Source organism: Arabidopsis lyrata (assembly GCF_000004255.2).
Source record: "Arabidopsis lyrata subsp. lyrata unplaced genomic scaffold ARALYscaffold_5, whole genome shotgun sequence".
NCBI lineage: Eukaryota > Viridiplantae > Streptophyta > Magnoliopsida > Brassicales > Brassicaceae > Arabidopsis > Arabidopsis lyrata.
In genome coordinates, this window is record NW_003302551.1 from 20,629,137 (window position 1) to 20,642,643 (window position 13,507).

The 13,507-nt window shown below is 35.4% G+C and overlaps 4 protein-coding genes and 1 pseudogene across 4 annotated transcripts; 4 read left to right on the plus strand and 1 right to left on the minus strand.

Moving 5' to 3' along the window:
• The window catches only part of LOC110228573, a 1,575-nt pseudogene extending 1,254 nt beyond the window's left edge, over nt 1-321 (minus strand).
• Nucleotides 248-1,633, plus strand: LOC110228305. The gene is made up of 3 exons (XM_021025180.1): nt 248-492; nt 672-887; nt 982-1,633. The coding sequence occupies exons 1-3, from the start codon at nt 468-470 to the stop codon at nt 1,485-1,487; spliced, it is 747 nt and encodes a 248-aa protein (XP_020880839.1). The 5' UTR covers nt 248-467; the 3' UTR covers nt 1,488-1,633.
• A 1,446-nt stretch (nt 1,634-3,079) lies between these two features.
• On the plus strand, nt 3,080-4,675 carry LOC9314497. The gene is made up of 3 exons (XM_021025174.1): nt 3,080-3,569; nt 3,784-4,005; nt 4,112-4,675. The coding sequence occupies exons 1-3, from the start codon at nt 3,449-3,451 to the stop codon at nt 4,618-4,620; spliced, it is 852 nt and encodes a 283-aa protein (XP_020880833.1). The 5' UTR covers nt 3,080-3,448; the 3' UTR covers nt 4,621-4,675.
• Nucleotides 4,676-6,219: 1,544 nt separating this feature from the next.
• On the plus strand, nt 6,220-8,000 carry LOC9312722 (peptidyl-prolyl cis-trans isomerase CYP20-3, chloroplastic). The gene is made up of 7 exons (XM_002876608.2): nt 6,220-6,394; nt 6,611-6,799; nt 6,894-7,047; nt 7,147-7,235; nt 7,320-7,374; nt 7,465-7,550; nt 7,670-8,000. The coding sequence occupies exons 1-7, from the start codon at nt 6,353-6,355 to the stop codon at nt 7,823-7,825; spliced, it is 771 nt and encodes a 256-aa protein (XP_002876654.2). The 5' UTR covers nt 6,220-6,352; the 3' UTR covers nt 7,826-8,000.
• Nucleotides 8,001-8,320: 320 nt separating this feature from the next.
• On the plus strand, nt 8,321-9,814 carry LOC9312723 (pentatricopeptide repeat-containing protein At3g60960, mitochondrial). Its single transcript, XM_002876609.2, has one exon. The coding sequence runs from the start codon at nt 8,347-8,349 to the stop codon at nt 9,556-9,558; it is 1,212 nt and encodes a 403-aa protein (XP_002876655.1). The 5' UTR covers nt 8,321-8,346; the 3' UTR covers nt 9,559-9,814.
• The last annotated feature ends 3,693 nt before the right edge of the window (nt 9,815-13,507 follow it).

A 13,507-nucleotide genomic window follows, 5' to 3' on the forward strand; every position in this document is an offset into this window, starting at 1 on the left:
AGCAACTTGTGCAATCTGTGAGATGTTGTTTTTCAGCAAATCATTTCATCCTCACCAACAAAAAAAGTATGACAAGGCTTTTTTTTTGTTCTTGGAGTTTGTGGTTTTGATCGATCGAGTGTGAAATAGAATGTGTTTAGATAACATGATTTTGTTCTAGGATTATATATTTTAATCTAATCTCTTTTTTTTTTTTTGTTAAAGAGATATTTTTTAATCTCCATTATAAAAAAACTAGAAATATTAAATGCCAAAATCTGTAAGCAAATCATTTTTCAGAGAATGGTATCAAAATTTTCCAAATACACAGATATCTACCATTTAATAGTCTCTCATCCGCAGCGATAAAACCAATGCCTCTAAGCAAATAGCCTATCTAACCCTAATTTACTTTAATCTAACCCTAATTTATTTCATCTTCAGATTCTCTAATTTTCTTCTCGATCAATATCTCCGTATAGAAAACCATGTCTTCCGAACAAGAATCCGAGGGTAAGATCTGATAGACCTCTCTGTCTCTTGCTCGAAATTGTTTATTCATATCTGAACTAGATAGATTTCATCTAATCTGTCATAGTCAATCGATTGTATTCACGTTCGTTCAGATTCTTATTTTTTAATTTCGTTTGGTAATTAATGTTGATGATGCGTACCTTGTCCGTTTTGTGCAGAAGTAATCACCACATGCGTCTTCTGGGACCTCGAGGATTTCATACTCCCTGATAATTTAAATCCTTTTTATGTTTATCGTAACCTGTCATCAGCTCTTAAGAGTAAGGGTTTAATTGGTGGGTTGAAAATCTGGTTCTATTATGGAGGTGATCTAGATTTCACGGATGAAATCGCGGATAAGTATGAAGAGCTCGATACCTTCTTCTTTCGCCTAGGTGATATATATTCTTCTATTGAAATCTTTTTTTTTTTTTTTACTTATAACATATATATGCGTGTCTGTAATCTAAGATTTATTTCAATCTATAGAAGGGGATATATATGAGAAAGCTACAAGGATTATGAGGGACGCTCTTCTCTGGTCAGTGGACAATCCAGTGCGTGACGACATTCCTGAACAAGCAAATTTGTTTATTATCTCTAATAAATTCTCTGGAGAAGAAACCAAGGAACTCCTCAGTTATCTGCAAGCTTTGGAATCGAGAAAGTATAATATTCTCTTAGCACTTAACGAACCCGAATCATGTGAAGCGCTGCTTCCTTCTGTAAGCTTGGAATGGCTTTGGCATAGAATATTAGGTGCTGGTGATGATCTTGAAGATGATGTTGACAATACTACTCTTTGTAACTTGTGCAACAAGGAAGAAGAGTTGAAGGCAGCCAACCTTAAGATTTTGGAGATGGAGAAAGCACAAGCTGAACAAGACAAGGTGCTAGCTCAACAAACAAAAGAGCTCGAGTATTTTAAGAATATAGTATTTAACCAATTTCCAAACTTGGTTCTTCCAACCAATTCCTCCCACCCGAGACGATAATTAGTATTGTGTATTTTATGTGTTTATGTTATATCTTTTAATTTTTTTTTTTTTTTCTATTGATTTGTTGAGACTTTTTTTTGGTGAGCATTGATTTGTTGAGACTTGAGACTATTGGTTATTGATTGATAATTAAACTGAATCAAGAGGTAGAGCTACGTCAAAAAAATGTTGAGTCATATGACACACCGTACGTTTGGCAAAGGAGAAGATAACAAAAAAGAAAAGCATAGTTATTAATAAAAAAGAAATGTCGTTGACTTCTTTTTTTTTTGGGAAAAAACCCGGAAAAACCGCTATCTATTTTTTTTTGGCCGTTTAATACGTGTGTTTTTAAATTTGGAATAAAAATACCTCGTTTAATTGTTGTTGTCTTTTAAATTCTTTGTTTTTTAAATTTTGGTAGATTCATACATCCGCGTTAATGATAACGGAATCGTTAACCAGAGTTAAAAATTAACCCATAGTGTTTACGTATATATATACAATCTCTTTTCAAACGTGTACGAAGATATTATCTTAGTCTGTTGGTTAAACGTGGGATATAATATCTTTTGGGCCTGATGAGTTCGAGTCCTACCTTGGATTTTTTAGGCGTTTTAATTTTTTTTTTTCTTCTTGTCGTTACTCAGATCCGGTTAACGATTCAGATGAAGAAGAGGACGATTGTGCTTATCGATGACTTCAGATCCTAGATTAGCTTCCGATTTCGCTTGGATTATCTTCGATTTCGTCATTCCGAGCATAAATACGCGAAGCTTAATGGCAGATTTTCCCATTCTCTTCTCTTTGATTTCTTCGTTGTTGCAGAAGAAGAAATTTGTTCAGATTTTGGTTCCAAAATTGTTGAGATGGTATTGGCTTTCATTGGTGATGGACTCGTCTTCTTTTGTGTTCTTTTGGTGTCCACTCCATGTTTTAGCTTAAGGTGGTGGTTCTGGTGGATTTTGCCGGCGGAGTAACGAGAAGAAGAAAAGAAAAAAAAAATCTTAAAGAAAATTAAAAAAAGCTGCAGATCTGGGTTTCGAACCCTAGTTCTATGGGCAGAAAAATAGACCTCTCACCACCAGACCACGGTAATAAATACCTAAATAAAGTCAAACATGTTTTATATACCTATTTAAATACGTGGAGTTAATTTTTAACTATGGTTAACGATTCCGTTAACGCGGATGTATGAATCTACCAAAATTTAAAAAACAAAGAATTTAAAAGACAACAACAATTAAACGAGGTATTTTTATTCCAAATTTAAAAACACACGTATTAAACGGCCAAAAAAAAAATAGATGGCGGTTTTTCCGGGTTTTTTCCCTTTTTTTTTTGATTAAATTCTCCCAAATCCTTTCAATAAATCTCACCAAATCACTAGTGATTTTTTTTTTTTAAAAAGAAATCAAACAAATCAACCCAACTATCCTAAAATTTTACTCAAATCACTCCAAAACCTAAAATATAGAAATTCCACCAAACCCCTCCAAATATTTAATTCAATACACCCCCTTAGTACTTCTTATTTTAGTTATTGTGAATCAAATATTTAAAAATTAAATTTTCAATTCATATTTGATAGTAATATTTTTGAACATTATTTTGGTCACTAATTTTTGATCATTCATTTTGTCAGTAACATTTGATCTTTTTTTTTGGGTCAGTAATTTTCGACCAATTTATGACCCCAGTTTATTTGCGAGCAGCGGTTTTTTACGACTTAAATTAAAAGAGAACAGTAAATGAACGTGTCAATTGTACTTGATAGTCTCTCATCCGTAACCACATGCTTAGCCCAAACCCTAATTGTTTTCTTTTTCTTTTGATTCTCTATAAGACCATGAGCAGATAATTCAACAGTAAGATCACTGGCTATCTCTTGCTCGATTTTTTTTTTAAATGATACGTTTTAATAATCTACAAAAGCCGACAAATTAGATTATTGGAGATCCAACGGCTGAAAAGAGAACATGCCGAAGATCTCTCTCTCATGGGCAGCAATATATAAGCCAGTACCCAACATTATCCTCTCATCCGCCGATCTAAACCCTAATTTCTTGTCCATCGAAATCATGTCGGATGAACACGACGGTAAGATCTCTCTGTCTCTTGCACTTATGTTTCTGATTATAACCTCTCTGTATTTTTCTTGCTCAGAATTGTTTCTGATCATAATCAGGCTCTTGTCTATCATACTAAATTATAATTCGATCAATCTGTCTTAGTAAAATCAATGGTTGGATGGATCTAATCGATTGTATTCATGATCCGATTGTATGATGATGCTTTCTCCGTTTTTGTGCAGAAGTGAAAGTGATTACCACATGCGTCTTCTGGGACCTCGAGGATTTCGTAGTCCCTGATAATTTAAATCCTTTTTATGTTTATCGTAACCTGTTATCAGCTCTTAAGAGTAAGGGTTTTATTGGTCGGTTGAAAATCTGGTTCTATTATGGAGGTAATCTAGATTTCACGGATGAATTCGTGGACAAGTATGAAGAGCTCCATACCTTCTTCTTTCGCCTAGGTGATATATATTCTTCTATTTAAATCTTTTTTTTTATATACTTATAACATATATATGCGTGTCTGTAATCTAAGATTTATTTCAATCTATATATATATATATATAGAAGGGGATATATATGAGAAAGCTACAAGGATTATGAGGGACGCTCTTCTCTGGTCAGTGGACAATCCAGTGCGTGACGACATTCCTGAACAAGCAAATTTGTTTATTATCTCTAATAAATTCTCTGGAGAAGAAACCAAGGAGCTCCTCAGTTATCTGCAAGCTTTGGAATCGAGAAAGTATAATATTCTCTTAGCACTTAACGAACCCGAATCATGTGAAGCGCTGCTTCCTTGTGTAAGCTTGGAATGGCTTTGGCATAGAATATTAGGTGCTGGTGATGATCTTGAAGATGATGTTGACAATACTACTCTTTGTAACTCATGCAACAAGGAAGAAGAGTTGAAGGCAGCCAACATAAAGATTTTGGAGATGGAGAAAGCACAAGCTGAACAAGCCAAGGTGCTTGCTCAACAAGCAAAAGAGCTCGAGTATTATAAGAATATAGTATTTAACCAATTTCCAAACTTGGTTCTTCCAACCAATCCTCCGGCTCGAGACGATAATTAGTATTGTGTATTTTTTATGTGATTAAATTATATCTTCTATTCTATGTTATAAACTATTAGTACTTATTATTTTAGTTATTGTGAATCAAATATTTTAAAATTAAATTTTCAATTTATATTTGGTAGCAATATTTTCGACCATTATTTTGTCACTAATTTTTGACCATTTTTATTTTGTCAGTAACATACTAACATTTGATCTTTTTTTTGGATTTGTAATTTTCGACTAATTTATGACCCCAGTTTATTTGCGAGCAGCGATTTTTACGACTTCAATTAAAAGAGAACAACAAATGACGTGGCAATTGTACTTGATAATGTGGCATCCGTAGAGCAACATCGTTTTGTAAACTCAATATGGGCATTGGACAAGCCTATTAGTTGGAGGAAGCCCTATCGACCAAAGTGGAAGCTTACAACGTGATGACAATAAGCGGAAGCGGATGAAATCGAAATCCCTTAAAGCGGAAGAGCAGAGCTGATGCAGGGTCTGATATCGATCCCAAGCTAGAAACAAAACCTCAAAAGTGACAAAGAGGCTACCTTTCTTTGTGCTATAGTGAATTGGCATCCCTCTCCTTTGAACTTATTCACTTCCTTCGGCTTTGTAAGTAATTCCCTGTTGTCACACAAACCATTAGTCATTACATAGCTCACTACACTACATTAGGGGTGTCAAAATGGATAAAAATTGATGGATCAATCCAAACCAATCCAATCCATGGATGTAATGGATAAGAAATTTGGATCTTAATGGATTAATGGATTAAATGGATTAGTGAGTTTAATGAATTGGATTGAAATGGTTAAGATTAGAATAGATTAGTGGGTTACTCATAACCAAACCAACAAAAACTAAATAATTCAATTCTGATGCATAAACCAAATATAACCGAAATAAATGTCTAAACCGATTTAGTAAACCGAAACAAAACCTAAATTTCTCACTCTCTCACAATCGATCTCTCTCTCTCTCTCTCTCTCTCTCTCTCTCTCTCTCTCTCTCTCTCTCCCTCCAATTTCACCATCGTCGTTTAGAGAATTTCTCCTTCAAAGCCTCAAAACCAATTCCAACGACCTCTCTCTTTTCTGATTCGACGATTCGTTCCCGTCAATCTCGCCGGAAGGTGACCGATTCGCGTTCGTCTCTTTCACAGGCGTTTTCGTTGTGAAACCAGACGGTTCAGGTCTATGTCAATTGCTTTCACAAATGGGATTTGGAAGGGATCCAATTCGACATGGAATCGTCTACAGAAGCTCAGGTCCAGCTTTAATCCATTAATCCAACAATTCAAATGAGTTATGGTTTCATCCAAACCATTTGCTAAATGAATTGGATTGACTCATTATCCATTAGGTACTAAATTCATATGGATATAGATTGGTTTGGTTTGGTTTAACCAACTTGACATCCCTAGACTACATTAATGCGTTATTAGACTGCAATGATCACATGTAGAGTGTTTTGTTGTAGAGAATGTTCGGTGTTACCAGATCATATTAAATTAATATCACTTTGAGAGACGAAGCATTTGGATATATAAGTTGGGCTGGGCCTGGGTGAAATTAAAAATAGGCCTCTACATGAGGCGTACGTTAGCATGTGACGCCAAAGATACCAAATCCACAATTTGCTAACTTAAAAACAAGGCTCGAGGCGGTTCTCTTATCTGCAAAACTAGAGACTGTGTTGTCTAAGCGAACCAACCAAAGTCTTCTTCTTTACTCAATCAATGGCTTCTTCTTCTTCTATGCAGATGGTTCACACTTCCCAGGTTCGAAACTTTATCCTACATTTGTGGGTTTTTCAATTTTCGTCGAGATTCATGCTTTTAATTCGTAAAATTCTTTGCTTTTACTTTTCTTCACTTTACCAGCAATGGCGTCTATTTTGGCTTTACTCTGTTTTAGTATTTAAGTAGTGAGTTGAAACGAAATCTCTGTTCTTGTGGGTTTTTGGTCTTAATCTCTTTATTTGGTTTTGTGTGTAGATTGGGTTCGTTGTTAAGTCGCAATTGGTTTGTGCAAATCGAACATCTCAATCAGTTTGCTTCGGAGTTCGTTCCTCTGGAATTGCATTATCTTCGAGATTGCACTATGCATCACCCATTAAGCAATTTTCCGGAGTTCATGCGTCCACCAAGCACCAGAGAACTGCTTGTGTTAAATCCATGGCGGCTGTAAGATTTCCAAACAAAAACCACTAAATTTTGTGATAGTTACTGATGTCCTGTGTCTTATGGCTTTGTGTTGATTCTTGAACTTGTTTTATAGGAGGAAGAGGAAGTAATAGAACCTCAAGCTAAAGTGACAAACAAGGTTTACTTTGATGTGGAAATTGGAGGTGAAGTTGCTGGAAGAATTGTGATGGGTCTTTTTGGTGAAGTTGTGCCTAAAACCGTTGAAAACTTCCGTGCCTTGTGCACTGGTAAGATCTTTATATCTTCAACTTTAAAACATTGATCTTTAAAGTTTGGAACTTTATAGACAAACAAAACCATTGTCTAAAAGAAACTGATTTCTTCAGGTGAGAAAAAATACGGGTACAAGGGTTCCTCTTTCCATCGTATTATCAAGGATTTCATGATCCAAGGAGGTGATTTCACTGAGGGAAATGTAAGTTTTTCCAAGAAATTACATATAAGACTGTTTGTTATTTGATATTTCTTTCTAAATAGTATTTTTCGATATGGCTCACAGGGTACTGGAGGTATTAGTATTTATGGTGCCAAGTTCGAAGATGAAAACTTCACCCGTGAGTATTATTAACCTAGAATCATTCTGGTTTTGTCTGTGCTTCTTCGAGATATGAATGCTTTTGATTTACTGTTTTCCGCATGTGTAGTGAAGCATACTGGACCTGGAATCTTGAGCATGGCAAACGCTGGTCCTAATACTAATGGAAGCCAGTTTTTCATTTGCACTGTCAAGGTAAAGATTCTCAACTCTTCACATCATCATAAAGTTATCGATCTTTCATATGTTTGCCTTTGCATTTTGATGAATATTTGTTCACAAATTTGTGTTCTCTGTTTTGTTTTTTTGTGCAGACTCCATGGTTAGATAACAAGCATGTTGTGTTTGGACAAGTAATTGAAGGTATGAAGCTTGTTAGGACTCTTGAGTCTCAAGAGACTCGCGCTTTCGATGTTCCCAAGAAAGGTTGTAGAATCTATGCCTGCGGAGAGCTCCCGTTAGAAGCTTGATAATCACCATTGACCGGTGCATTGTCATTGCAATCTTTGTTATGTTTTTTACTATTATGACTATTGAGGAATCCAAACCATCAAAAAGCCAAAGATTTTCAAATTCTGGTCTTTTGTTTATTTATTTTGGATACATGAGTTAAAAGTTCTTTTAATCGATGTGGAATTGTTAAGAGCCCGGGTCGCGCGAGCTTTGTCTGCGTTAGTAAAGAAGATCTGATGGTTAAAAAGAACAGAGGATGGAAAAAAAAAAATCAATGGAGAATTCCGTGCAAAAAGCTTGAAGACAAGAAACTTAACGATTTAACGTGATTTATAAATAAAAGTGTTTTATTTTTGCTAAAATTGTGATTGCATAGAGTGGCCAAATCAACAATAATCATTATTTTCGTGGGCTTTTCTATAAACAAAGATATGAAAATGGTCCGATTTGAAAATGCGTAACTTTGGGCTATTTTTTTAAAAATTGCCCATATAAAAAATCACCTGCAAAAAACAGAACCCTAACTCCATCATCAGTCATGTCCCCCCTACGCCGCATTATCCGAAATGCGACCGTATCAACGGCGGTTCCGGTTGCGAAGGCGTTCAAGCCTTACCCACTCGGAAGAGACCCTTCCTCACTCCCCAAGCTTAAGTGGGTATCGACCAGTGAGACCGATAACCGCTCAATTTCTCTGCGCTACAGAGTCACGGCGATGATAGAGATGTCTCTTCTCGACAAAGCCGCGAATCTCTCACGACTCGCTGTCTTGGACGACTTTCGAGTCGACAGAGACACCGTATTCATCTGCAATTCCATAATTGGCGCCATGTGCAGCGCAAAACGGTACGACGATGCCATCTCTCTGTTCAATTATTTTTTCAACAAGTATCAAACTCTGCCAAACACGCTCTCCTGCAATCTCATCATCAAAGCACACTGCAACCAATGTCACGTCGACGACGCTCTTGAGCTCTACCGCCTCATTTTGCTCGACGGACGTTTAGCTCCGGGGATCGAGACATACATGTTACTCACGAAAGCCTTGGTTGATGCTGAAAGATTCGACGAAGCTTGTGATTTAGTGAGTTGCATGAGCTCTTGTAGTTTCATGGTCTACGACATTTTAATCCGCGGGTTCTTGGATGTAGGGAATTTCGTAAAGGCTAGCCAAATCTTCGAGGAACTGAAAGGACTGGATAGTAAACTTCCAGGGAGAGAATATCACACGGCAATTGCAATCTTTAATGTTTCGTTTATGAACTATTTTTTCAATCAAGGCAAAGATGAGGAAGCTATGGAGATTCTCGCAACTCTGGAAGAGGCTCAAGTGTTGAAACCCATTGTCGGAAACAGGGTTTTGGATGTTCTTGTCTGGCACGGTAAGGATACAGAGGCCTGGGAATTGTTTGAAGAGATGATAGAAATCTGTGATTCCGAGACGATTGACATAATGTCCGACTATTTTAGTGAAAAGACTGTGCCATTCGAGCGGCTTAGGAAAACGTGTTACACGAATATGATCGTGAGTCTCTGCGAGCATGAAAAAGTATCAGACGCAGAGAAACTCTTCGCCGAGATGTTTACTGACGTTGACGGAGAGGACTTGTTCGTGGGGCCTGACGTCTTAACATTCAGAGCAATGATCAATGGATATGTTAAGGTAGGGAGATTCGATGATGCTATCATGACCTTGAACAAGATGCGAGTTTTATATATCAGAAAGCTTGCTATTCATCATGCACCATAAGTTGCATTTGTGGTTTTTTTAAGAGATACTAGATCCTGACCGCACATATGTGCGGGTTTTTTTTATGCTTAATTCATTTCGTTTATTACTTATATATTCAAATACAGTTTTTCTTATGTTGTGTTTGTGGATTTTACAGTAATATAGATGTATTGGACGTAGATTTAGTACATGTAAGATTTTATGTGTTTATAAAGTTGGTATACTGAATTCTATGTAATGTCTGATTCAATAGAAATGGAGAGTATAATGTGAAGGCATACAATACATTATGATTTATTTGAAAAGTTTGTTTGTGTTTTTTCGATAAGTGAAAGCTGTTTAAGTTAAAATAACAGAGAGGAATTTTGTTCACAGCTCTTGTTGAGCTCTTGCTTTTGTGTGATTACTTAAATACCCTTTATTAAATTCGAATATTAATTAGTTATTTTATTAAATTATAGCATTTTTACTTTTATACGATAATGTTTACATATTCGCAACAAAATTTACATATATCCCACAAATTATCGATACTCTAATTTATATACTTTTCGAAAAATAAGAGATACAATATACTGCCCGGAAAAAAGGCAAATATATTGAATAGTCTAAAATCTATAATCTTCTATAAATAACAATATTTGAGAAGTGTTTTTGCTGACGTGTCAGACTCACGGCTCTTGTTGAGCTCTTGATTTTACGTGATTACTTAAATACCTTTTATTGCCTAATTTAATATTTTTAAATGTTTTTTTCCGTTTTTAATCTAATTATATTAAATGATTTTCGTTTAAATAAAAGGCCACATTGTGTAATCCGTTTAACCAATATGGGCCGAACAAAATATACAACTACACCGACTATATGTTAAATCGTAAACCCTAGAAACACATATTTAACCTCCTATAAATACATTAACTTCCTATCGTCATAGCCGGAGACACCGCCACCGCCGAGTCTCAACTCAAGCAAACCCTAAGCCATAAAGTTTCAAGAGGGAAACTGAATCTGATATCCATTGTGCATCCAAGCCGCCGTCGTTGAGATCATCACCACCACAGCCACGTTGGAGATCACTGAAATTTGTGAGCCTTCTTATGTTATCGCCAACGTGATCACGTTGGCACCGTAGCAAGTAAAGAAGAAAAGAAAGAGCATATTGGAGAAGACAAACAGAAAGAGGAAGAAGAAGAAGAAGAAGAAGACATTGAGACAAGGAGAAGAAGGAAGCGTGAAAAGAATCAAAAGAGAAAGAAAAGGATATATTGATCAGAGAAGGCTTATAGGAAAAGAAGAAGGAACCATGTAGGTAGAATCAAAACTGATATTATTTCGATTCATTTTTTCTATCTTTGTTGTTTGTTTTTTAACAAGTTGTTTCGTACTGTTGCGTTCCTAAACTGTATGAGTCTCTTATCTCTATATATCTCACACATATAACATGTGAGTCGAATTCTTTTTTTTTTTTTTTAACCTCAGGAGGAGTACCATCTAGCGATTATAGCTACACCAATAGCTCTTATCAAGTCTCCCTTTTCTCTCTTCATCTTCAAATCACGGTTCCATTATCCATGTTCAAGTGAGTTAATTATATAATAAAGTGGGTTAAATTTTGTTTTTAAGTTGTAGAGGAAGGAAGCAACGGAAAAGGTATAAAATAAAATAAAAAGCTTCTTTGATTTTCTCTTATATATGTTAACTGCTTCTGTTTTCTAAGGTTTTTTGTCTCACCTATTCGGTTTTCAGAAAAATTGTCTCTTTTGTTTTGGTCAAGGATCTTTGGGATTTCTCAAAAAGGTATTGATAATTAAGAAGCAAAGGTACGTATATTAGGTAAGAAATTAGAAGATTTTATGATGTATATGATAACCAATGGATTTTTATTTGAAGAATTAAAGTTTTGGAAATAATTTAGAGGATGTGAAATCCGGTGACCAGGTTATTTTGAAGCTGTTCACTTTGATGTCAAGTTCGTATGCTGGTGTTCCTCCGGTGCTGGAAGACACCATGGATCAGCCTGGATATGAATCTCCACGATCTTCTTTTGGTGGGATTTGTGTTGTCGTCTATTTGTTATATTTTAGATCTGGTATTATCTAATATTAAATTTTATTGTTTTGAAGGATATGTCCACTTCGTTGTTTCGTTGATCATCGCCATGTTCTAGCAAACATGTCATCGGGTGATATACGAAAGAGTAGGTTGGATGTGTGTAAATCCTAAGTTTTTATGAACCGGTTGGATAGGTAATTAATATTTTCATTATGGATTTAGATTAGGGTTCCAATGTTTCCCTCTTTAAAAGTTTGTAAACGTGGTATTTTTCTCCTTTTAGTCAAGCATACATCATTTCATGAATAAATTCTCCAAAAATATTAGGATTTGTTTCATTTGGGTATCTAAGGTTTCTTTTGTGATTCTTATTTGGAGGAAGCACTCGAATCCCAAAAGTTCAGTAGATGTTAAAGGATTTCTTCGATGGCAAGGAACCCAACAAAGGAACTAACCCTGATGAGGTTTTGGCCTATACAACCGCCGTCCAAGGTGGAGTATTAAGTGGTGAAGGTGGAGAAGAAACGCAAAGTAAGTGACTCTTTTTAACTCTCTTTATGACAATAGTTTAGACCATCTATAGTGTTTTCATGTTAGTCATGTATTTGAGTTGCAGAAAACCTAAATTTATTGAAAACAAATATTTTGCTACTTGATGTTGCGCCTTTGCACCTCGGTATTGACACTGTCGGAGGCGTGATGACAAACATATTCCTCGGATCCCAACGAAGAAGTCTCAGGTGTTCACTACTTACCAAGATCAGCAAACTATTGTTACTATCAACGTCTATGAAGAGATAAGCATGACGAAAGATAACCCCGAGCTCGGAAATTTCCAGCTCACCGGCCTTCTTCCTGCACCTAGGTAAACTCTCTAATTCAATATTGGCTACTAAACCATTTCGGTTCTTGGTTTTTTAAAGACGCAAGGAACAGTTTTTCATGGGGGTGCCACAGATGGAGGTGACTTTCGAAGTGGACGCAAATGGGATTCTGCAAGTGAACACCGAAGACAAAGTTCCAAAGATGTCACAGTCACTTACAATAACGAACGATAAAGGTCGTTTGACAGGAGAAGAGATTGATGAAATGATTATATTAATTAGCTACGTATGAACTAGACACCGTTTTTTTTTTTTGATAAAATGTGAATTTATATTACCGAAAGGAACATTGTTATATATATCAAGATATAAACACTAATAATTGTTTGTGATTCAAAAACACTATTAATTGTTGATTACTAATAATATATATCAAAAGTTATAGCGTTTTACCATAATTCTATATTAAAGTCGTTATAAAAATTAGACTCTTGACAAAATTAATTCAATAAATATCCCTAACTTGATAACCCTAAATGCAAAGAAGATTGGAGTATCCGTTTTGAAATCCATGATCATAGTATTTAGGTACGGAAACTAAACATTGATAATCGGGCTGTCGTTTTGTTTGAACAACGATTTATCAAGTTACAGTAAATAGACAAATAGAACCTTAAACCTTAAACCAAAAAAAAAAAAAAAAAAAAAAACACAATGCGCAAATATTTGATGTATCTTCTATGTATTCCATGATCATAGTATTTAGGTACAATAATAAAAATAATTAAGAAGATAAATTATTAACATTAAGATTCATCAATTAACGGAGTCGTGGACTTCCTCCACAACTTAACGGAGTAGTCGTCGTCGTCTTCTTTCTTTAGATAGTTCGATGTAAGAAGTCTGGAACTACTCTTTTCTCAAACAACGTAACCACACACGGCCGTCGTATAATTGATGTTCTTTTAGACTCTGGGAAAAAAGTATATTTTACATCTAGAGAACAATACTCTTGTATTTGTGAGAAGAATTTTAATTTGACAAGAGTTTTGGTGGTTCATCGTAAATCACTAGCTCTGATGTTTTTATTT